Source organism: Malaclemys terrapin, chromosome 2, assembly GCF_027887155.1.
Source record: "Malaclemys terrapin pileata isolate rMalTer1 chromosome 2, rMalTer1.hap1, whole genome shotgun sequence".
Lineage (NCBI taxonomy): Eukaryota > Metazoa > Chordata > Testudines > Emydidae > Malaclemys > Malaclemys terrapin.
Window position 1 is genome coordinate 235600821 of NC_071506.1, and position 27157 is coordinate 235627977.

Consider the following 27157-nt stretch of genomic DNA (forward strand, 5'->3'; position numbering starts at 1 on the left):
CACAGAGACTAAACTAAAACTGACAGTTTTTCACTTATCTAAAGCTGAAGTTGAACCCAGGATCCAGAGATGAAAGGATAGTACCTTCTAGATTGCACTATCAAGCTGTATGTTTTCATTTTCCTTACCCAAATAAAGACTCCGAGAAAAAATAAAATACTTTTGTCATGCAATATTCATCGGGCATTCTGCTCTTTAGACAATCATCCCCCAGGCATCTTCTGAAAAATGTGGAAATATTTTCAATGCCTGCATTCCATAATCATTATATTGCATAATCATGCAACCCTACTTCATGGCTTCCAATGAAAGTTATTTTCGTTTCGATGTGCTCTGTAGGTTTAGGTAACATGCCCTTCTTTAAATAAATACAAATTATGGGTCAAACAAAAAAGAAAAGAAAAGATAGATTACACAACTCCAACTGAAAGTATACATGCCATATCCTCAGCATCCCTTGGCCTCCTTTCTACTGATCAGGAAGAAACCTGTCCCAGTTAGGCAGCTGGGTATTGCCCCGGTTTAGAGTAATCCCTGAATGGTGTAATACTAGCACAGCTAGCTTTACATTACCTGCCCCTCTCCCTCTACCATCCCAGTGTAAAGGAAAAGTGGTGTCCAAAGTGCCTTGCAGTCTAACCTGTACACCCATCCTCACCCACACACACCAAATGTATCACCATGGATTAGTAAAGGCTCTGAACTTTTGGCCATAATTTCAATTAATAAGGTACACATAGCTTTCTGTCTACACAGTATTTCAAACCTATCACAACACACTTAAGGTATCAATTTTGGTTCTTTATAACCACGCATTTTAAAAGTAAACATCTAGAGGCAAAGAAAAATCGTGCATTGACTACCTTCACACAATTTTGGAAAGATATATTTTGTATATTTATAATGTAAGACTCCCTAAACAGTCAGGGACACAAAAATCTCATCTGCTCTATGAAATAAATGAACTCAAAGAAACTATTAAAAAGCATTTACAAATTAAAATGTAGAAATATTAGCAGAAAACCTGCTTCAACATATATGCAAGTTATAAGTTATATATAACAGCATCCTTCTAGGGCAGAAGTGTGTGTTCACTTTTGTTATGAGGCAGCTGTGGTACATCATAAACTGTGCAACACACTATGGGTTCCCAAAACAAATTATATAGGGAATTCCATAAGTACATGCACACACAAGGGGAATTAAATGCATAGATACAATGTATGTGTCTCTCTACGAGCATGTGTGTTTCAAATATACTGGGGTTATAAACTATATGTGATATATACCTACTGTATATGATCTGCTTTTATATTATTTTTAACCTAGATTGAGTAGTTCTATGAAGACAGGGTGCTAGAAAGATACATACTACATATTTTCCCTTCTGGGAGACAGAGGAAAGGGTGGTTGTATTTTTGTTTGTTTTGTATCCATTGAAATTAGACTCTGGAAACTCTTGTTTGTTACAGACAAACTATGAGCAGGTACTGTACTAAATTACTTCTCCCGGTCCTAACCTGTAACATCCACACTACTCCAAAAGTTTGGGCATTTCAGGAGTTCAAACTATTGTAATCAACTGTACTCAATTGCCTGGTGGTTGTGAACTACTGTAAGTGCCCACTAAGGATTAGAAGATCACCACTGAACATTTCAAGATATGAAATATGGAATATTTTACCTGGGTTTCCAGAGAGGAAAGGCAAATGAAATAACTCACTACATGAGAGAGAGTTGTACACCTTACCAAAATAAAGCCCCCATACAACACAGCTGACAAGAAAAGTCATTATTCTATCTTCTAATGTTTTCATGTTTGCTAATCACCAATACATTTTCCTCATTCCACGTGAGACTGGAGCATATATTTCAGTTAAGTCAGTGTTTGCTAGCTATAAAATGGTTGTAGTAAATAATGCTTAACAGAACAGTTATTTCATAAACATGTACCTGAGTATCTATAGTATTGACAATGCTGGACCAGTGGAGGATGATTGGTTTAACAGAGTACTGAATACATATTTTGGGGGAGGGTCATCAATGGAAAAACACAGACAAAATTTACTGTCTCGGATTAAGAAATTTAAGTAATCTACCAATAACAAATGAAAATTTAAGGTAGCAAAAATTAAAACCAGGAAGTGGCACTCACTGTCTCACATTATGTCTTCAGCAGAGGGTCCTGTGGCACCTTTAAGACTAACAGAAGTATTGGGAGCATAAGCTTTCGTGGGTAAGAACCTCACTTCTTCAGATGCAAGGCATTGGTGATGCAAGGCATCTGAAGAAGTGAGGTTCTTACCCACGAAAGCTTATGCTCCCAATACTTCTGTTAGTCTTAAAGGTGCCACAGGACCTCTGTTGCTTTTTGCAGATTCAGACTAATACGGCTACCCCTCTGATACATTATGTCTTCAGAGAGAATAAAAGAATGCTGTACTGGGAACTGGAGGTGGTAACACAAAGGCTAATTATTAACCATATGTCACAGTACATTTTGTTTTCTAGTAAGATAATGTTAAAAAAAAAAAGTCATTAGTAATTCCTAGCCAGACATTAAGTGGGGCCTGCATCATACATGATGAATTTTTTTTCTATTAACATAATGGCTGGATGTAATTTTCTCTAGTCACCTGTGTTTCTGAATTCTCCAAGAGTTGAATCTAAACTCAATCCTCTCTTATCTAAAATGGCCTTCTGACTTGAAAACTGGACTCCCAAAATACACATTTCTTCATTTAGGAGGAGCTTTGTGTGTGCCTTATGGCTAAAGAACATTTATAAAATGTTAAAAAGAAAATCTTCTTTTGACTTTTTTTTTTTCAAAACAATACAACTTGTTAGACACATCAAGTTAATTTTATTGAATATAATATCCAAACATGAGATGCCCTAATAAGATATGACTTTTAAATTAGTATACACCAATTTGTATTTTTCTCCTATCACTTAATACAGCATGTATCTTTTTTCTTTTATGTTTAAAATTTATTTTCAACTAAAAATATACCTTGATAGATGACAAAAAAACCCACCATAGATCAAGAAGTTCCAAGATATGTCGCAAAGTTACAAGTATGATTACACTTGAACAGAGTTTTTTCCCAAGCAAGTTCAAGATGAAACAATGGAGATGTCTATATACTGCTGCTGTAGATTTAAGAACTTGATCAGTATAGTTTGTAGACCAAAATATTATGTCTGTATCTATCTGGAGGTACATGGACGTAGATGAAGATCTTTCAGATGGTATGCTGTGTGATCAGTTCTTCATTCATCCCCAACTTATATAGCAGTTTCATATTTAAATTAGAAAAAACAAAATCAAAAACCAAAACATACCTTGACCTGAACACCACAGCAAAATTAATCCAAGTAAGACAATGTTCATATTTTCCTGTTTGTCTCAGCAGTGATCCAGAAAGCATGGATATATTTCTGTTCACTCGAACATTTGAAAGCGGAAACAATTAGTTCATGCTAATAAACACAAAATCAATTCTTCTGCAGCAAGGCTATTATTTCAAAATGAGAAAGTGTCAAGTGTTTTACAGGTCTGTTATTGCCACTGTACTGAAATAATCCTTTTACATAAACTATCGTATACCACAACACAGTATTTATATAGGAATATTCTTATTAAACTGCATATTAGTAGAGCAGCAGACTGATGGCAAAGCGTTGATTTTTTTTAAAAGAAATCAATACCACCACAGAGGAACAAACAGTATTTAAGTCCCATAGGTTTCTGTCACTCTTCAATGAATCCAAGCACTGTATATCATCATTTGTCAAGGAAGCACAGGGGAACAAGACATTACTTAACAGGACAATTCTGACACAACATTTATCTGGTATTTTCCAACAATGGATATATCAAATGTTCCTGATTAGTGCAAAAAATGCAGACAAATTAACTGCCTTGTCAGTCCAAGTAACAAACCAATCAATTACATTCTAGCCAAACCTGACAAGCAAACTCAACTTTTTGTCACGATAAGCTTATGAAAAAGACAAGATAGCTGTTCTCCTTTACTTTATGTACTCTATTGAGAGTTTTCCACATTTTAAAATCACATTTCTAAAAGAGGTTTCCAGGATTGCCTCCGAGGATGAGCTGTGGTAGAGTTGTGTCTCATGAAGGGTATCTACACAGTAAAGTGATAAGAAAAGAATATTAACATTTAAGATCATAGCAGCTCTGCTCTGTGTCTTATGAAACATTTTAACACCACAGTAGATTTAAATAATATGTATGGTCAGATCCAAATAGATAGTTTAAGAGTAATGTCATACACATAAGCCTTTTTCTTTTCTAAGAGTCCAAACTTCAAACTGACTTGGGTTAAGTGTGGCATCCTTTTTGATTCTTTGCTCAGTGCAGTTCAAAAAGAAGAGAAGACTGCATAGCTTTTTGATCATAAAAGCAATGGCTTAGTTAAGACAGACAAACATGAACATGCAAGATAGCATTTTCCTCATAGGTGGAACTCTAAGCAATAATACATGACACAGTGTGCAGATAAACCAGATGCTTACACTTCTTGGGTGCATTGTTGCAGCTGCATGTTTGTTTTATAGAAAAAGTATCAGAAAATAGGCTTATTTACTTAATTTTTACTAAACATCCACTCTCAAGACAGAACAAACCCTTTCTTTAAAAAATAATCACTTTCTATTCAGAATTTGAGGTACTTAAAGTACTTTTAGTATCTCTTTTAAAAAATAATGCTTACATTACAAGTAATTAAGTGAAAAATGAGTAAAAAAGAGATTGTGTCAAAGAAAAATTACCACTTAAAGAAACATAACAGGAATGTTTTGCAGTTTTCTAGCACCAATGTTCATTGAATGTTAGATTTAGGGGTGCATTCCTTTGAAGAGCAGGGGAGTAACGTATGTAAATCCACTTCATTCCTCCCTTCTCCCTTCATCTTGATGAACTGAGACATGGTTAGATCCTTAAATTAGCTGCAATGAGCAACAATGATTTTACTATTTAATGAATTAAGTTTTAATAATGACTCTGCACATCATGCAGTACTGATGTAAAGCCAAATCAAGGCCAGTAAAGGAGTACTCTAAAGTCTAAGGGATCTGCGGAGCAGGTCCAGGAAGCCTATAAAGAAAGTATATTTTAAATATGTTTTTTAAAAAAATCTATGTACACTGTTAAAAGACACTGGGTGAAAGATCTAAATAGCATATGCCTAGGAATAGCAAGACAGCAATTCTGCAACATAATGAATGTTTGTTACATATACATTAAAAAAGAAAACTTCCATTTAAAAACAAGCTTTATACTGCCTACTCTCTAATTTAATATTTACAGTATTTCCAAAATTGGGCTATGTCAACATTTCTTTCACATCAAAAAGCCTCCACCTAATTTACTACAGGCTATTTAAGTAAACAATGGCTACTTATACATATAAGCAGCTCAAGCAACAATTGATTCATGTAAATGGAAGACAAAAAAATATAACTGAGCAAACATACTAATGAGAACTCACGTTATCCACAAATAGCAATTAATTATCAACATTACTGATTTATGGAAACTCACAAAACATTTCTTCTGTGTCATTATTATTAAATCACTTGTCCACGGCTTGCTCATGAGAAACAGAGTGGATAAAAATCAATAATTAAAAACAAATAATAAAAACCAGATTTTTTAAATTTAAATCAGATTTTAATATAAATTGAATACAGATTAATTTTTAAAATAAACCTATTTAAAATTAAATTTTAAATTTGACAGCCTATGTTAAGGGCTAAGCTTATTATGATCTATTAAAATCATTTAAATTAAATACAAAAAAAAATATTAAGCAGTACATGTTTGCTGCCAAGTTTTAAAGAAAATCAGACCATTGATTTGGTGGAAGTACTAGAGTTTGCTCAGTGCTAAGCCAGCTTTTGACAGCAGTAGCATCATCTGCAGGTGCAGAGAGAATATTTTATTCATTTCAGTTTATTCAACTAGTTCAGTTCGATGACTCATTCATTCAAAAGTTAAGAAACCAATTGGGAGTTGAAAAAGCAGAAAAGCTTGTTTTTCCTCTTCCAATTTATGAGCAAACACTATGTCTGGGGGGTAAAATCTACTAGTTCTAAAATCATGAAAGACACAGTGTCCAGAAACAATCAGTTCAATAAACTAACTACAGATAATACTCCCTTTGTTTAATATATCAGTTAGCTTTAAATGAAAAACAAGTTTTGATAAATATTTTTTCTTATGTATCCAGCACATTTAAGGTAGTTTAATTTTTAAAAAATATTAAAATTCTGTTTTGTGCATTTTAAGTAGCATTTGAATTTACATCCAGCTAGAGACTGACACGAATCACAAGTAAAAATTAATAATAATCTATTACTAAGAAACGCATCATTCACCATTTTCTAACAAGAAAAAATATCAATATTAAGAATCCGAATAAATGTAAGCTAAGATTTATCACTGCTTTAATAAATATGTGTAGATAGCCAAGAGAGGCACCAGATTTAGTGTAAAAAGCTATATTTAGCAGCAAATCAACCAGTTTTAACGGTTGCTCACCAATGAGAACCATCCTTTCTTTAGGAAAATAATTCAAAAGTACAAATGCAGAACATAATTAAAATAGATTATTTAAATCCAGGTTCCTGCTTGCTGATTTAAATGATGATTAATTTAACCCTGACACTGAGTGATGTGATGACTCTTCCCTTTGCCTTTCCCCTTACCATTTCATCTATTCCCAACCCTTACTGATCCAAACAACTAATCCTTTTCTCTTGTCCCCTCACTGGCTTCCTCTCACTTACTACATCAACTTCAAATCCTTGTCTTCCACTTCAAGGGCCCTACTTAATCTAGCCACCCTATACATGTCCAGTCTGAGCTCCTCCTTGCTGAGATTATCAAAGATGACTGGTGGATTTAGCCACAGAACTCATATTTCAATTCGTGCCTGGAGAAGTGAGGACTTGCTAGGCAGGAGAATCTGAAATGGAAATATGAGTTTCCCAGACTTTCCAGTCAGTGGATGAGGCAACAGCAGGCCAGAAGAGCAGTGTGGGTTTTTTTTGCAGGGGGAAGAGGGAGGAGAGGTATTATAGCCAGGGAGGTTCCCTATATACCTCTGTTCCTTTAAAGGAACCTGTTGACTTGCCCTACCCTCCATGGCAGAAAGGAAAAAGCTGAATCCCTTTCTCTCTCTCCTCCCTGTCCAGGGAATAAGGGAAGAAAGAAACAACCTGCCACCACACACACCTGTCCATATCAGCTCTCTCTTCCCCTAATCAGGTAAAAAATATGTAGTTTTTGTGTAAAGTCTCTTGAAATTACCTTAAATCTTCTCAAATACAGAAAATTGAATTGACTGGGATATTTTTATATTTTTCCAGGAAAAGCACCCCCAACCCTTTTTATTAGTTCTTTTGCTAATAGAATGTATAGACAAGAGGAAGGGGGGGAATGCAAACTGAGTGGGGTGATAGTGAGTGATACAGTACTCTGAGATGATAGTGGGAATCTCTTGTTTTTAAGAGGTGTAGAATTTTTGTTAGAGAGGATGTTTTTGGGCATTAGCTAGATTTCAATGATACACATACTTTCGAACTTAACTTTTTTCAACAAAGCCTTTAAATGAGCATCCAAAATTTAAACTGGGTCTGTGCATGAGGTCCATAGAAGGTGCACTCTACTTCGACAGATCTTATGAGGTCCATTAAAGCTTGAAGCTACGCTTTTGTAAATCCTGACAAGTCCCTACATGTGTTTGGTGTTGTGGGGGAAATTATACATGGAAGGGATATGACAGTAGTTGGCAGTGGAAGGGAATAGGATGGGGGTTGCCTTCAACCACAATGAACATTTTAAATGAAATTTGAAATCTAGAACTCACCATCTAGAGTTCATCATGAACAACTAACACATTTTAAAAGGTACTAGATACTAAGTGGTGCTGAAAATTATGTGAGTTAATATGTTTTAAAAACTCACCTTTTTCTCCACTCTAGACAAGGTGATAGAGGCGATGAGTACCCACAACTCCCTGTTAAGTCAGTGGGTGTTGCCAGAGCTCAGACCTTCTAAAAATCAAGAATCTTACTAATTACAGACGCTCCCCGAATTAGGCAAGCGTTATGTTCCGGAACACCTTGCGTAACTCGAATTTTGCATAAGTCGGAAACTTATCTCTGACCATTACGAACCCCTCTCCCCAAAAAACAAAACAAAAAACCCTCCTATTTCTAGCTTACAGAACTTTTTCCGTAAACTTGGATTTGCATAGGGCGGGTTTACGTAACTCGGGGAGCGTCTGTAGTTAAAAAAAACCCAATGGTATGGAATGTGTCTCCTAAACCTAGAGATTGTTAATTAATGAGATTCTTCTCACTATAGATTAATTGTAAACAATTACAAATATTTCCAGAATGGCTACAGAATACATATATAGTGATCAGTCTGAACAAAACACAAAAAGAAAAGAAAACAACAACAAAAATCAATATTCACAGTAGCAACAAATACACATCATAACATCTCAGGTACAGATGGAAACTAAAACTCAGCCACACTTGGGTGTTCATGGTTAGTAAATACTAACCTTTTAAAGGTGGTCAATGTATCCCTACATTTAATAAATATGCTAACTGAGGCAAATAAATGCAATAGTCTATCGATTTATAGGATTATTTGTTTCAAACACAATACTATTCCACTTTAGAATAAGTACACTGTACTTCTAGAACTATTTTAAAATTTAAAAAAAGTCACAGACCCACATATAAGAATAAAATAAGATATAGATATCAGACCATTCCTTCAATGTGAGAAGTACAGTTTTCCTTCATTCTGCAATATCTTTGTGAACAAAAGCTTCTGAGGACCAATGGAAAGAAATTCAGTCAATACACTCAATACTCTACACGAAACCCAGCTCTCTCTTTTAAGAGACTGCATTTACAGAACTTGTCACAACAAGGTCCTTGATGTTATCGAAGCAATTTTAAGATACTTTAATCACTGGCAAAACTGAGTAACCTGACAAGAGAAATTTGGGCCAGAAAGATTTCAGTCACTTGAAAGGAAGGTTATTGACTGATGTAATTTCATTTGGATGTGACTGAATCCAATTGATTTGGTTTTTGCTATGCATATCTCCCTTCTGCAGCTGTCTCTGTCTATCTGATTCAATGTGCAATTGCAGGGAGTGCCTATCCATTTTCACTGAAAGCAAAACCTCTCCTTCCACCTGCTATTATTTAGAATGAGTACACTATGAGAGCATCTTCAAGTTTAATCTCGCTATATTCGCTGTAAAGAAAAGTATGTTCAGATGAATAGATGCCTATGAATCTGACCAAATTTGGTGACTGTTGGTGTATTTACAGTAGTTAAAATGACAAGTAGTCGGAGCATAAGCAATTTTTCATTAGTACCTCATCAAGACTCCAAGTTAGTGTTTGTATAGTATGAGGCCATAAGACAGTATGAAATTAATTCTCAATCCTGATTGCACAATATCAAATACCAAATGTGACCATGCATAGTCAAAGCTGAGTACTTTGAATACATTAAAATAAAAACAAAAACACAAAAACTGGGGGTGGAGGGTAGTTGTAGGCAGCAAGTTACCAAATATGTAAACACAAATAAATTATCTAAACATGAAATTAAATATCCCATTACAAACTCTGTTTTTACAATAGCTACAAATAATTAAGGAGGTGTTGGCAGAGGCTCTGCAGTTAAGGTTATGTTACAGCAAGATACAATCCATTTAACGTTTTAGGGGCAAATCATGGCCAGGCTTTTAAAGCAATGCAAGATGGAAGTGAGGTGAAAGACAGCCCTTTAGTCTGGCTTTCTACATCACAGGTAGCAGAGCTGGAGATAAAGTAGATTTTGCACAGCTGTTGCTCCCCATTCCTGTGTGCAGGTAGATATGAGAAGACAGGGAGTGGACAGAGCCTTGGTTACACTCTCCCAAGTTGCAGCCAGTACAGTGAAGTTAGCAGTCTAGTGAATGCAAACTTTGGAAGCTATAAGCCTGTCACCCCTCTTGGGGGAACAGAGAGGATATGGAGATTGTCTAAATCCTCCCCTCATGCTGGGATGGCTCTAACTAGCTCTGGGAGGATCCATAGTCACAATATATTCTTTAATGACAATTTTCTCCAAAATTTGGTACAATAACTCTTTAGAAAACAACTGCATTTTCAACATAATTTTTTAAAGTTTATTACCTTTTACAGAGCAAATATTTAAAAATTGTGACATCATCTCAGACACTAAATACTTTTGTTAATTTAAAACTAGGGCTGTCAATTAATCAGAGTTAACTCATGAAATTAACGCAAAAAATTAAAAATAATTAAACAAAATTAATCGCAATTAATTACAGTTTTAATCTCACTGTTAAACAATAGAATACCAATTGAAATTTATTAAATATTTTGGATGTTCTTCTACATTTTCATATATATTGTATTGTGTTGTAATTGAAATCAAAGTGTATGTTATTTTTATTACAAATATTAGCACTGTAAAAATTATAAACATAAGAAATCGTATTTTTAGGGCTGTCAAGCAATTAAAAAAATTAATCGCGAATAATCACACTGTGAAATAATAATAGAATACCATTTATTTAAATATTTTTGGATGTTTTCTACATTTTCAAATATATTGATTTCAATTACAACACAGAAAACAAAGTGTACAGTGCACTGTAAAAAAACAACAGAAATAGTATTTTTCAATTCACCTAATACAAGTACTGTAGTGCAAACTCTTTATCATGAAAGTTGAATTTACAAATGTAGAATTATGTTAAAAAAAAAAAAAAAACTGCATTCAAAACCAAAACAATGTAAAATTTTAGAGCCTGCAAGTCCACTCAGTCCTACTTCTTGTTAAGCCAATCGCTTAGACAAACAAGGTTGTTTACATTTTCAGGAGATACTACTACCCGATTCTTGTTTACAATGTCATCTGATAGTGAGAACAGGTGTTCTCATGGCACTGTTGTAGCCGGAATCACAAGATATTTATGAGCCAGATGCACTAAAGATTCATATGTCCCTTCATGCTTCAACCACCATTACAGGAGACATGCGTCCATGCTGATGACAGGTTCTGCTCGATAAGAATCCAAAGCAGTGCGGACCGACACATGTTCATTTTCATTATCTGAGTCAGATGTCACCTGCACAAGGTTGATTTTCTTTTTTGGTGGTTCGGGTTCTGTAGTTTCCACATTGGTGCGTTGCTCTTTTAAGACTTCTGAAAGCATGCTCTACACCTTGTCCCTCTCAGATTTTGGAAAGCACTTCAGATTCTTAAACCTTGGGTCGAGTGCTATAGCTATCTTTAGAAATCTCACATTGGTACCTTCTTTGAGTTTTGTCAAATTTGCAGTGAAAGTGTTCTTAAAATGAACATGTGCTGAGTCATCATCTGAGACTGCAATAACATGAAATATATGGCAGAAAGTGGGTAAAACAGAGCAGGGGACATACATTCTCCCCCAAGGAGTTCATTCACAAATTTAATTAACACATTATTTTTTTAACAAGTGTCATCAGCGTGGAAGCATGTCCTCTGGAATGACGGCCGAAGCATGAAGGGCCATACAATTGTTTAGTATATCTGGCACGTAAATACCTTGCAATGCTGGCTACAAAAGTGCCATGCAAATACCTGTTCTCACTTTCTGGTAACACTGTAAATAAGAAGAGGAGAGCATTATCTCCTGTAAATGTAAACAATCTTGTTTGTCTTAGCAATTGGCTGAACAAGAAGTAGGACTGAGTGGACTTGTAGGCTCAGAAGTTTTACACTGCTTTGTTTTTGAGTGCTGTTATGTATAAAAAAAATTTACATTTGTAAGTTGCACTTTCACGACAAAGAGATTGCACTACAGTACTTGTATGAGGTGATCTGAAAAATACTATTTCTTTTGTTTATCATTTTTACAGTGCAGATATTTATAATCAAAAATATACACTTTGATTTCAATTACAACTCAATATATATTTTTACAAATACAATTACAAATACAATATATATGAAAATGTAGAAGAACATCCAAAATATTTAATAAATTTCAATTGGTATTCTATTGTTTAACAGTGCAATTAAAACTGATTAATCATGATTAATTTTTTTAATCGCGATTACTTTGAGTTAATCGCGATTAATCTACAGCCCTAGTATTTTTCAATTCACCTTATACACGTGCTTCCATGCTGATGATGCTCATTAAAAAAATAATGCATTGTAAACAAGAAGCCGGCAGCATTATCTCCTGCACATGTAAACAAGCTTTTTTGTCTCGGTGATTGGCTGAACAAGAAGTAGGACTGAATGGACTTGCAGATTCTAAAATTTTACATTGTTTTATTTTTGAATGCAGTCTTTTTTGTACATAATTCTACATCTGTAAATTCAACTTTCATGATAAAGAGATTGCACTACAGTACTTGTATTAAGTGAACTGAAAAATACTATTTCTTTTGTTTTTGTCAGTGCAAATATTTGTAATCAAAAATAAAGCGAGCACTGTACAGTTTGTATTCTGTGTTGTAATTGAAATCAATATATTTGAAAATGTTGAAAACATCCAAAAACATTTAAATAAATGGTATTCTGTTTCTGTTACAGAGCTGCAATATCCTATGCTCTAACAACTTGGGCTTAAACTCTCTCCCTGTCCTAGTTCTTATTAGTAACAAGAAGTCATGGAAGGGAGACCTGAAGCCTAAGTTGTCATATATTCAACTTGTTTTGTTGTCTCACATTTTCTTTTAGCAACTTCATGGGAATCTCACATTACATCCACTAAGGTTGTCCTAAAGAGGCAGCAGCTAGTGCTGTCTAAGAGCAGAGAGAGCAGATTGTTCTGACAGTGGTTTCTGATGACTCTGAATGATTAATTACTACAGTACAGACCCTAAAGGCCAGTTCTAATTGCTGCTTTGAAAGGAGTTGTCCATGTAACGAACTCTATATTCATACTGGTATAGTAATTGGTTACCTGGAAAAAATGAATAGTTCCATGACCTGCTAGTATCTGGAGTTGAAGAGAGCAAGGAGCACCTTCTGCAGATTGAAAGTGCTTGCTACGGGCTGCTTACCGCTTCACATATCTTGGGTGGGAGAGTATAAAGCTCTTGTCCCTATCCTGTCATAGTCTCTCTTTTCTTCCATCTTTTTAAATCCATTTCCCATGCTGAAGACAGAAATTAACTGACCTGTAAGAACCTGATATATGCTAATAGTAATGTTACCAGTGTGATAAAAAATATATCTATAACCTGCTGGCAAGCGGAACATATCTGAATTGTTTTAACACAGTAGGAGAATGCTAGCAAAAACAATTATAGTCTACCAAGATGACACCAGATGGCTACAGTATGACTTTCTGAGCTGAGTGAAATAATTTCTTTTAAAAGAACTTATGTCACCATCCATATGACAGACAAAGCAATTGTATGGAAGTGTACATTATAAGACTTTTTTTATTTAATAAAGGATTTCTGATTACTATTAATGTTTTTCTGCCACTCTGATATCTTAAATTATCACTAGAAAACTATTATAAAATACACATGTATGTATGTGCACCCACGTAAAATGTCAAACAAATACAATGTGTTCACACAATACAATGAAACCTGCATTAAAAGGAAATACACTGGTAGCTATAAACCTTATAAATTAAGTACCTTCAACAGTAGTCTTAAAATGTCACACTGTTAGCATAAAAATCTCTAATTTATAGGATTTCATCAAGTACCCAATATTTCCTACTTACACAATTCCACTGCATTAGGGTATGGGACTTGTGTATATAATAAATGCATCTTTTCAGGAAGCTTATTCCTTTAATGGCTAACATTTAAATAAGATGCACGTATACATGCTTAAGAATAACAATATTTGTTTTTACGGTTTAAATCCAGCTGATGTAAAATTTTGAAGTTTAATATTGGACCAAACAGAATTTTTTTTTTTAAATATTATCCATATTTTGATAATAAATTGTTTCCAATCTCTCATTTTAATTATCACTAGCGATCCGTCTTTTAAATTACTGCAATAACAGAGCAGACTTTTCACTAGAACAGATGCATAATCAAGCTATGGGTAACCATGTGATAAAATCAATCAAATAAAATGCACCCATGCATTGATTTGAAGCAGTGGAATTTAGTAACTCGAGGCATCCTCACAAGATACTGACTCTACCATGTGCAATTTTTCTCAATTTATATACTACCTGGGATTTGTAAGCAATGAGCTGTCTAGGAAATTAAATATACTTTTGGAAGGGGTTTTCATCTTGAGAAGGCCCACATCATATATCTGTAATGTTAAGCTTCTTTTTACCAATATATATGTTAGCGGATGTGACACACTCAAAAACAAGCACATGAACAATACTTACCAATAACACTGCACAAGAGGAATTAATATGCAGGCACTAGAATCTGAATTATCATCTTACCTAGGCAAATGCTCTGCCAGCTACACTACAGAAGTAGCTCTGATAACTCATACCAAAACAACGGCTTGATTTAAGGATGGAGTTTCTTAATTTTGAATTTCATGAGTTTTGAAATTTTGAAAGAAAACTTTAAAAGGAGTTTCTGTTAGTGATTATTAACTTAAATGTAAATATTAAATAAAGTTAATATAAATATTAATTTAAAATATGGAAATAGCTCCTTCAGAATTATTTGGTCACTGTAAACAAGCTGATTTTTTTTGCTACTGTTTTGTATTTTGTTTTGTTTTCTTATGAAAAGACAGGCTGAGGTAGAACAAACAGCTTAACATATGCTGCAATTACGTAATTAAGGGTGTATGTGCACTGGAGAATTAACTCTGGCTCTTACTCAGATGTTGTCCCAACCATCCTCCTGTCCACACACAAAATCTTGTTACCTGAGGTTGGGTGCTTTCAGCCTGGAGTCGCAGTCTCATCTAGGGCTACAGGCTAAAACCCAACTGAAGCTTTCTCTCAGTCTGGTAACCTGTCCACTTTGCAGTGAGGACACAGGCAAAATCACTTGAGTGCTGATAGTCCTCCAGTGCCTTCCCACAATTGTACGTGTGTGCCCAGAAGGACAGGCAAGTTCTCCCACAATTCTTTTGGAAAGAATCATAGAGCGGCTCAGCTTACTGCTCAGTTAACTACCCAGAACCACAGGATATACCCACAGAAATTTTAGCAACATACATGAGCACGAGTGAGGACATGGTAACTCAGCCCTGGTTTACACTACACTGTTAGGTTGATATAAAGCAGCTTATGTCGACCTAACTATGTCAACGTACACACTACATCCTTGCTCCTGCCAGTATAAGTGCCCTGCTACACCAACGCATCTCCACCTCCATGAGAGGCGTAGGGCTTATATCAATGTAGTTAAGGCAACACAATGTCCATGTAGAGACTGTGTTACTTACATAGGCTGTTGGCTGTCATTTTTGTCAATTTCATTTGTCCAAACTGGGTGTCCGCATGCAGTTGATGATCACCTGAGTTAACACTGCAGTGAAGACATCCTAATTATTAACATCTAACATCAGTAAAGGTACATTAAAATGGTTGAAAACACTGTATAAACTCAATAGATAAGTTAAAACTTCAACATCTCAGATGATTTTGCTTTTATTATTAATATTTTGTTACATTCATACTTTCTAGGGTCATACCTCAAATGTTGCTATAAACAAATGAACATAATAGAGACATTCCAGTCTCTTTTTGCTATTGACAATAAAATCACAATTACAATTTATTTTCTCTCTCTCAAATATGTCATTAGCTTAGATTCTTCATTATTTTTGTTATTAAATCTTTATTTATAAAATGCAAGTTATAGTTTAACTAACACTCTGAATTAGCTATGTGAATAATAGACACTAAATTAATAAACTGTTAATGTGCATCAGCAATGCCGGTCAGCAGCAGACTAGCTTCACACTCCAGCTTTTCGGGAACTAAATGTTTATGCAGACAAGTCATTAGGCAACAACTTGTGTGACAAATGTTATGAAACCCTTTGGAAATTGAATATATATTATTCTGGAAAACTTGCCTAAAGGTTTACTTTCAGTGCACATGTGCATCTAAAACTATCAACACACATCGCATTAAATAGATTATTCTACAGAGAAACGCGAGAGGTGGAAATAGTGTACATTACACTGTAAGTTTTGTAGTAACTGTAAAGTGTTCAGAACTTCTAGAAAGATGTTTTTATTAATCTAAATAAAATAAAATAGTCCAGAATGAAAACTCTACCAGTTGAGCTAAAGCAGTAACTCTGACCCCAAGTTCAACAAAGTATTTAACATTAAGACTGAGTAGTCCCATTGTAGTTAACAGGGCTCTGCATGGGTACTGTCGTCCGCTCACTCATTGTAAATTGCAGATTCACAGTCTAATAAAAGGGCGTGAAGAAGGGAACACGAAAACATTAAAAAAGGTGTAATTTCTGCCCCAAGATACTTGTCCTCCCAGAAAAAAAAACATTAAAAAAATTTTGTTAATACTGTGAGCAGTTGTGATTTAGGGAATAAAATATCATATATATATAATGTAACTACTGCTATATATTTCTGGGACCACAGGACATTGCCATGTTTAATTACAGTGTTTAGCCTAACTGTTATGCAATTAATGCAATGATAGGTGCCATTCAAATCAGGTGATCACATTACAGTCTGGTAAAGTTAAAATATAACCAGCAACAACACATATAACTTACTCCCTTACTACACTATTGTGTCTGTAAAGCACAATGGGGCCCTACTTGTAGCCTTTCAGCACTATGGTAATAGAAATAAATAAATACTTCATTATTCACTGTCACAACAGCAGTGATGAGGGAGACAACCACCACGAAGGCTAGTCACGTGATTGCCTTCTTTCCTTTCTATACTCATATCTTGAGCAACCTAGGAGTTCAAGGTCTAACCAGACCAAATAAACCTTATAGGCCTGCAGTATTCTAAGGGTTAGTCAAGGTCTGTGGCCCTGTGTAGACTACTGCAGTGGCTCTCAATCTTTTCAGACTACTGTACACATGTCAAGAGTCTGATTTGTCTTGTGTACCCCAAGTTTCACCTCATTTACAAACTTACAAAATCAGACACAAAAATATAAGTGTCTCAGCATACTATTACTGAAAAATTGCTTACTTTCTCATTTTTACCAAATATTGTACTTACATTTCAGTGTATAGTATACAGAGCAATATAAACAAATCACTGTCTGTATGAAATTTTAGTTTGTACTGACTTCGCTAGTGCTTTCTATGTAGCTTGTTGTAAAACTAAGCAAATATCAACATAAGTTGATAGAGCTAGGCTGTTCTCAGTGGTGGCAGATGACAGAACAAGAAGCAATGGCCTCAAGTTGCAGTGGGGGAGGTCTAGTTTGGATATTAGGAAACACTATTTCACTAGAAGGGTGGTGAAGCACTGGAATGGGTTACCTAGGAAGGTGGTGGAATCTCCATCCTTAGAGGTTTTTAAGGCCTGGCTTGACAAAGCCTTGGCTGCGATGATTTAGTTGGTGTTGGTCCTGCTTTGAGCAGGGGATTAGACTAGATGACCTCCTGAGGTCTCTTCCAACCCTAATATTCTATGATTCTACCCCCCCTGGAAAATCTCTAAGTACCCCCAGGGGTACACACACCCCTGGTTGAGAACCACTGGACTACTGAATGAGAAACCCCAAACTCCACAACACGGGCCAATAATGGAACCCCTTGATATTCCACGATTTACTGATAATAGTCTTCTGCTATTGGTCATAAGTACCAGAGCCATACCACTGTGGTGAGCCGATCTTCTTGGTGCCACCCCAAAATTCAGAGACAGCTGCTATGGATAATAAGGCCCCTTTCTCTGACTGAAAACTGATTTTATACCCACACTGATGAATTGATGGCATAGGCTTTACTATTGGAAAAGGCCAACATGCTACAGAGCATAGTGTTTATAAAGGGTAGCAAATCTAGTGCTTATTTATACTGATCAGAATAACATCAAGTTTATATTGCTCATATGTATTTCTGCCTTTACAATAAGAGGTGGCATATGCTTGAAATTAACTTAACTAACAAAGTTCTCTTAGTTGTGTTTACAAACAAATCTAACTCGTCAAAAAGGAAAAATAAGGAAATAGTATGAGCCCCTTTATTTGTGTAGCACTCCTATTTTTTAACATCAAGAAATTACTAGAACATTACTAGAAATGATTTTTCAGTAAGGCCAGATTAATTTAAAATTTTAAGGATAGAAGAGGTGTCTTAAAAAGACATTTACTTAACTTCCAAGATAAAAACTTCATATACATTTAAAAAAAAAAAAAATTATAATTCACACCTTCTCCCTTTTTGAACTTTTTAAAAAATGCCAGTTCTCATTATGAAACAGGAACGTTAATAGAATGAAACAAAACATACTTAGAAAATATACCAAATAAGGTAACAATCTAAACTATCCTAAGATTATGGCACAATAAATGATAGTTTTATGAAATAAAATCTTTATGCTTATAGAATATATAAAAACAGTATTTTAGCATTTAAGCACCATATTTCAAATTTCCACTGTATATAAAAAACATCCTTTCACCAATTTCTGAATAGAATGTTATTTCTAATTTGTAAATCTGACAACAGAAAACTTCTAAAGTGCTAGTGGCAAATTACCTAAATCAACACAGCAGTTCACTGCACACAATTAGAACTTGGCTAAACAGTAATTATCTCTTCAGCATTTGTATTTCAAAACACTGAAAAACAAACTTCCTTGACACTTTTTTTTTTTAAATTTAAGAATGTCATAGACTCTATATATAGACTACAGCACAGCTGTTGGAATTTTCTATGCAAATAAAATATCCAACAAGAGCTGTACAGAATTACATCAATCCTAAATTTAAAAAGATTTTAGAATTATTAGCTTTTACTAAATACAACAAATTAACAATTAGTTTAAGTATTTAGGGTATTTAAGGTACATAGTAATAGAGGTGTATAGCATGGTTTGAGAAAAGTATTTAAGGTGCTTCATCTACACAGAACAGTCAAATTGTCCAGAATGTCCATAATAGAAACTGAAATCAAAATTATTACAATGCAATAATCATACAGAGCAAATTTCACATTTCCCAATGCAACAATGCACATTTTTCCCCATAAAAACAGCAGTAAGGAAAGATAACTCCAAAGAATCAGCTTTAAGACGGAATTTGAAATCCAGTGAGCCTGATGTCTTATATGTTTTTATACCTTTTTAAAACTGCTAAACATTATAGAATAATTTTAGCTATGGAACATTATATACATCAGTGGTTCTCAAACTTTTGTACTGGTGACCCCTTTCACATAGCAACCCTCTGAGTGCGACCCCCCCTTATAATTTACAGTTGATGACCCCCGTGAAATAACCTCGCGACCCCCCTGAGGAGTCCCAACCCCCAGGTTGAGAACCCCTGATATACATGAAACAATCGATTTTTAGTGCATGACTTATGCACCAATACATCTGGTGAATTTTGACTAACAGCAGGACCGCCACCAAATTACAAAAATATAAACCAAAACCCCCATATATCTGCATCTCTTAAGATTTGCTTATTTATGGCTGTACAAAATACACTAATCAGAGGAACATACAATTTATCTAGTATTACCCTTCTACCAAAAGTAGATATAACCGAACACTAAAAAAATAATAGTCCTGGTTAGGATCCATAGATGTTAGTACAGTCGCTATTTATTACAGATACATAAGGCAAACTCCTAGCCCTGTTGAAGTCAGAAAATTCCATCGACTTCAATGAGGATTTCAGCCACACTGCCTTTAAGAAGTTTTTTAATTAGTCATTTGTATTTATCACATAGAAAGAGGCAATGAGCCTGTTACATTAGTGAACACTTAATTCACTGGTCCCCAGGTGGGGGTACATGGGACAGGATGGGGGGAGGAGGGAGAGCTGCTCTCCCGGGGTGGAGAGGTGAGTGGGGCGGGGAGGGGAAGCCATGCTCTGGGGGTCGAGGGGTAAGTGGAGCAGGATGGGGGAGACCTCTCTCCACCGGAGCCATTGCTGAGTGCTCCTCCAGGCTCCAGCAGCAGCTGCTGCTCCTCCTCCCACCTTCCGGTGGTGGAGGCCGGTTGCTGCGGATAACCTGATAAGCTGAGGCGCGAGGGCACAGCAGGGCTGGGTGGTGCTCCGTCCCTGCTGCCCCTGTGAGGGGACTGGCCTAACCTCTCGGCGCTCTTCCCCCCCTCCGCCCGGGATGTTCCTCCGCACCCCAGTTTGCAGACCACTGACTTAATTCATGTGAGCAGTTCCATTGACTTCAATAGTACACACGTGAATTAAGCACTCACAAGTGTAATGTTTGCACAAACTCAAATTCAAACTGAAATTCACCTCAGTAGTTTCAATTTTCTTCATTTGCATTTTACACAATACAAATACACACATACATCACTCAGACCAAACCACACAGAAAACATTACCCAGGCAGTAAAGTCAAAAGGATGGGAAAATCCCAAATCATCACAGTCCTTCAACTGAAGAGAGGGGAAGACATCTCTATCTTCTGATTCTTCAAGAAGCACAAGGGCAATTCCTAAAGATCTCCAGACATTTATTTTAGTTAATTTAGTCAACTGACCATTGGGCATATATTACTTAGTGCTAAGCTTGAAAATGTGGATTCCTCTGATTGAATCAAAAAATTAAATACACTTTTAAAAACAAGAACAAGTATATTTTACTCTTACGATGTAGGTTAGTTACATTACCTCGCAGTACTAAACTGTAATTATTAGACAAATACTGAACTCATGAAACTGTATAGGAAGATCTATATGAATTTCTTTCCAGAAGTCATGGATTTGGAGACAAATATACAGAGTGGAAGAAAGATGGGATGACTGTCTACATTTCTTAGATGTGATGATATTGTGGAAATTAAATTTCTTTGCAAAATACAACCCTATATTTGTCTGAGGCCATTACAGACTGTTAATGTTACCATTAAAATCTTTGTAGTTTGGCCTTTTTGCCTAACTAACATAACACAAACATACTGACTATGGAACTACTGTAAAGCTGATAACTAGCAAATGGCAATTATCAGTATTTTAATGGGTACCCCTTTGTTTTGCACACACACAACCAGATTCATAGATTCTAGGACTGGAAGGGACCTCGACAGGTCATCGAGTCTAGTCCCCTGCCCTCATGGCAGGACCAAATACTGTCTAGACCATCCCTGATAGACATTTATCTAACCTACTGTTAAATATCTCCAGATGCACAAGCATGAATCCATAATATATTCCTGTCTTGCATGGGATTATGACAACACATCCAAATTGAATATATTATTCTAAATCAAGTTTCTATTGCAAGTTTGTACTTCCTTTAAAAAAAAAATCAATTTAAGGTTGGCTTACTGTGAAAAAAGTATAGTCAAAACTACAGAAGGTCCAGACCAAACTCTTACATCTAAACATATCTGTATCTGATGCATACATATTTCTATTAGTCAAAAGAACATATATCCAGAGTTTTTGCAAAATTTCCAATATACTATTTTCATGAGTTTAGAAACTGGCTGAATTGTTAAGTAAATAAGAGTGATTACAGACAGGGTGCCTGTACACTTCCTATTGTTTATCATTTGGTTTTTGAATTAGATTAAATACATGACAAGTAGGGCTATTAAGTAATCACAGTTAATACACGTGATTAATGCAAAATAAATTAAATAGATTTTAAAAACTGTTGTGATTAATATATATTAATATTTAACATAATAAATTTATTATAAATATTTTGGATGTTTTTCTACATTTTCAAATATATTGGTTTCAATTACATCACAGAATACAAAGTGCACAGTGCTCACTTCACCCTGGGCTTTCTCTGCATTTTCTTTCACTTCACTCACAATGTGTGAAATATCCTGCCTGAAGTGATTGCCAATTATACTCATGTCCTAGGAATTACTGAGCTACAGCCATGGTTCCCAAAGTGGGTTCCCCGGGCCCTTGGGGGTCCACTGTGGGTTGTACTGGGGGGAGAGAGACATGTCTGTCCCTTGAAGCAGGGCCAGAACACACCAGAATTGCATTCTGGCACTTCTGCCACATACAGGATGCCATTTTGTTCTCAAAATGACATCATCAGCACAGTGTGACCTCTCAGGGCATTCCCATAGTACCTTAAATAAAAGGGGTCTGGGACATTTAGTCAGATGCCAAAGAGATCCTTGGCAGAAAAGCATTTGGGAACTACTGCTCTACAGGGTTTCCTAAAATGTTTAGTTTCATCGGGTAAGTATATATATTGTTTTAAAAAATGTTAAAAGACTATTAAGGTTACAAAGCCAAGCTCTCAAAAGTTAGGAAATGCCAGAATTAAGGTTGCCTGTGCAATCCTAATTCAGCCCCCTTCTACATATGCATTATGATACATTCACTACATGATCACATGCTATTTTTTCCACAAGCCCGATGAGGTGAGTCAGCAGGTGGAGGCAGAGGCAACTCGTGGGACTCCAGCAGCAGGGATGGAGAAGCAGCAGTTGTAGGAGTAGGGGAAGAAGAAGCTTAGCTGGTGGCAAGCCGCCTTGCTGTTTCTTCTGTCTCTGGACTACAGGGACACATGAAGATTTGGGGGGGGCATGCCCCCCAGCCCCATGCACGCTCCTGCCTACGACCTGCTTTTTCAAAGTACTTACATTATTATAGCACTTCTTACGTTCAAAGCACAGACTTCAACTGCAGCTGTGAGTGCTCAGCACATCTGCAAATTAGACCTCATGGTTTCGAGTAAAGCATTCAGAAAATAAGTAACACATACTAAGTGACTATGTATGAAAAGTTTGCATTAAGCAACTCAGCCAGCATCACACAGCAACTCTGTGACAGAAGCAGGAGCAGAATCCAGTTCCTCAGGGCAGCATTCATCCATTCTTTCTTCTTCTGTAAACCCTACCTCTTTCTCTACACATTTTTTTGACTTCTGCAGCAAATGAAGCAGGGGTCCTACATACAACTGTCTCCTTCACAGCACAACCCTGATTTATCACCAGAGCAGATCCATCTTGTGACCTGAATTAGGCAGGGTATTGTGGAAAAAATAGTATGCAATCATGTAATTAAAGACTATCATAATTCATATGCACAAAGAGGCTAAATTACTGTTGCACAGTCAACCTTAATTCTGGCATTTTCTAACATGCGAGTGCTTGACTTGCAAATTTAAAATATTCTTTTCACATTTATTTTTGTGTGGAATTTTCTAGTTTTTTTTAAAAAGCAAAAACAAATTCCAGTGTGTGGCATCATACCTACACAGGTCTTTAGTAGGGTTGGAACCATCACACAGACCTCTCCTTGAGCTAATGGAATAACTGATAGTAGTAGTTGGCTGTCATCTTCTATATGGATCAGCACTAGAGCGGGATGAGAAACTTTACCAAGGGCTTTCACAGCTAGGGTGTCCCTAGCCTCTGTTTCCAGAAGCTGGGAATGAGTGACAGAGAATGGATCACTTGATGATTACCTGTTCTGTTCATTCCCTCTGGGGCACGTGGCATTGGCCACTGTCGGAAGACAGGATACTGGGCTAGATGGACCCTTGGTCTGATCCAGTATGGCTATTCTTATGTTCACAGACATCTGATGACAGCATTTGCATGGGGAGACTCAAGGAACCTTGGGTTCCTATCCAGGCTCTGGAGTGGAGAATGCTCTGGTGAGCACAGACTTTTCCGCCCTTTCCCCCCACTTCTGCCATGTCCCTTCCAACCTGTCTTTATCCCAGTCCTGCTCTTCCCACCCCGGGCTACTTAGTTCCATTCTCATTGCATAACCTGCCCAATCTCTACTCCACAGTGTTCTCATCCCATCCCCAGTCTTCTTGCCCTGGAAGTCTTAGTTTCACCCACAGACTCTCTGTCCCAGTCTTAGTCTCCACCCAACTCCCAATCCCAGTCAGTTCCAATTCCCCTCACCTTGCTCCTTATTCAATCTGTCTCTTTCCCCAATCTGGGATTCCAGTTGCTATCCTCCTGCAGCCCATGTTACCCATCCCCACTGGCTCCCAGTACCAATCTCCCTCCGTGGGCTTCCTGCTCAATCTTAGTAGCTTCCCTACACTCCAGTTCCTTGTTTAGTCTTCGTTCCCCCCATGTTCCCACAACTTAGATCCTTGTCAGATCTGTTATCCCTCCTCTTACCTCCTTCCCCTGACTCAGTCTCCTTTTCCAGCCATTCCATGTCCCCTCTCCCCAGTTCCTCAGCCAATCTCATTCTCCCCGCCCCCACGCTGATTCGCAGTTGTCCCCACTCCCTCCATTCCCTCTTTGTCTCCCTCCTCTCTGATCACATGCCCAGCTTCAGCAAGGCCCACTGCAGCCAAGAGCTACAATTGAAGGGAAAGTTCTGCTCATCCCTGGGCTGCAGCATGCTCACTATAGATGGAATCTTCAGGAATTTCACTGGTAAACTCAAGCAAGACTCTACTGTGTATGTGCATATGGAGATTTTTTCAAAGACTTATAACTTACTAAAATTTGGACAGATTTTCAGGGGGATGGCACATAGCATATGCATGGCAACAAGGCCAGCCCCTGCCAAATTTTAAATCCCTGATCCAAAACATGGGGACAGTAGAGCTGCTCAATGAAAAAGACACCATAATTTGTTAACATGGACAAAACAATGTATTTTTCACTAGGCTCAGTCTCTGAAATGGCTGAACCGTTTTTGGTGAAATTTTCCCAAAAAATTCAGCCTGAGGCAGACACCAAGCATGGAAAGTTTCCGGCCAAACAGTTAAGGTTTGGCAAAGTTATAAGCAACTGAATCAGGGATTTATAATGCAAGGTATCTGGCAACCTTAACAATGGACAGTGTTGCCCACCCAACCTATAATATCTAACCATACCAACACCACTGCTAGACTTGTACTTTCAGAAAAAGAGTGCATTTTGATGTGTTTTCCATTTAGTGCTTTATCCATGAACGTATAAGAAAGTAATGATTACCTCAGCCATTGTATCATTTACATGCTCTGTATCACTCATGATTCTTGAAGAAACAGAATGTGGTTATTTTCCCCTTTCAAAAATGAAAATATGTATATTTTAAAAATGAGACTATTGAGACCCTTTAAGGTCCATAAGCAGAATCAAATTTTCATAGGGAACAAGCTTCAGAACTGTTTTTAATCAAGCACATTAACTTTGTGCATGTTCAGCAGCATTATTTCTCCTGGTGAATTTCAGAAGATCTTTATTTCCTTTGCAACCATCAATATAAAGATGAAGGGAGGTTACATTAGATATTACTTCTGAAAAGTAAAAAACCTCCTGGGGTTCTGGTCCACAGCTAGGACTCCTAGGGGATATTGTAATACAAACAATTAATAAGATACTATAAGATAAAACGACTATATTATTTATTAATAGTACTGTCATTCCTTCCCTTCAAACAACATATTACATTTATACATTAAATGCATTTTAAATTGATGGTTTTAGCTTAATTAGGTAAGGTAAAAATCATACCTCAAACCTTATCACTTGTCTATGAATTATTAGCTTATAAAGTACTGGCTTCAGAGCAATCTTTTACAAATAAACTAGTGATGGAAAGTGTATATTAAAATATTTTAATCAAGATTTATCTATATTAAAGATAATTGTGCTGCCTACAGTCTATATTTTATCAGTATTAACCATAAAAATTGCATTATTAACCTTATGGGTGAGACTGAAAATGAAATTTAAATTCAGAATGAGGGAGAGGGGCTTTTTGCAGAGGGATTTCATAACAGACTGAGTTTATTTTTAATTAGGAACTTTGAGTCTAATTTTTATGAGTGACTCAAACAGTAAGGTGTCTAAGGGCAATCAACTGCATACACACTTAACTGGTAATTATAAAATTTAGGACAGGGTTATTTTAAAAATGTATCCTATATATAAAGTAGATACAGCTGTCGAATAAAAAGCCACTTAAGGTTCAAAGTCTAGGCACAACTTTAAACAAATACTATACACTTGTTAGGTATATATTCATGCACAGAATGTTTTATTTCATTTCCCAGAGCCTTTAGAGTGAGAGAGAGAGAGAGTGTGTGTGTGTGTGAGAGAGAAAGAGAGAGAGAGATTCAGGGCCTTTAAAAGTGACATTTGCTCACTATTATTCTCTGAATCTGGCAAGCTGGGGTGGTTTGGAAATGACTGCACAACTGGTCAAAAATCAAGTTCCTAGCAAAGAGAGGTCCATATAAAAAATCCGTCACTACTGGCACCACATCACACAATTGTAATTACTGGCAACCTTGTTAGCAGTCTCAGCAGAACCTTTCCTCTCCCCACAAAGCCTCAGACGTGGATCTGGGCTCTCAGGGGAAAGAAAACCCTTTGACTCTTTAGGGACAGCACTCCCTTCTCCTCATCTTGGGTACTCAGCTTCCTCATGGGCTCTGGGCTGACTCTTTGGACAGAGGGATGGAAAAGATTGCTTTTTTTGGGCTTCCGTGCACCCAAAGGGAGGGTTTCTAATTCCTTCTCCCTGGCTGGGGTGCCATTCTGCACCCTGAGGAAACTCCCTATTTCTTGTGACTAGAACAGGACTAGGTTTTGGGGGCCTTATTGTGGGCATCATGATAGTTGCCCTTGGGAAGGTGAGAAGGAATTTTTCCTCATTGTCAGATTAACATGGACAGGGTAGTCATGGTTTTTGTCTTCCTCTCAGCAGCCCAGGGACCAGGTAGATAAGTTAAGTTGTGAAATTCATGTCACAACAACTTGACAGATGCGCAGTGCAAGTAATCAATCAATAGGGAGTCCAGTTCCCCAATAAACTGAAATCAAATATGGATTAGGAGACAGCCTCTCCTAAAGAAAGTGGTGAATGGGCTTGGGATGCCTAACGACTGGTACAGCAGGGAGACAACTCCCATACCCAACCCTCTTAACTCTCATACAGGGAGGGTGGTGGGGTGTTAGTGCTGACTAGGTTAACAGGAGGGGGATGGAAGAAGGCTTATGCAGCCCTCCACCAGGTGGAATGAATGACCCACATTGAATGATG

The 27157-nt window shown here is 36.6% G+C and overlaps 1 protein-coding gene across 8 annotated transcripts in view; it reads right to left on the reverse strand.

Annotated features, from left to right (window-relative positions):
- The window catches only part of PHF14 (PHD finger protein 14), a 271070-nt gene that overhangs the window by 96292 nt on the left and 147621 nt on the right, over window positions 1-27157 (reverse strand). The window contains exon 17 of one of the 8 annotated variants that reach the window (XM_054020327.1): window positions 2850-4151. The exons of the other annotated variants lie outside the window; for them this stretch is intronic. Within the exon in view, the coding sequence (XP_053876302.1) occupies window positions 4139-4151 (13 nt within the window). The 3' untranslated portion in view covers window positions 2850-4138. Of the gene's footprint in view, window positions 1-2849; window positions 4152-27157 lie in introns of those variants that run through there. 8 annotated transcript variants of the gene reach the window in all.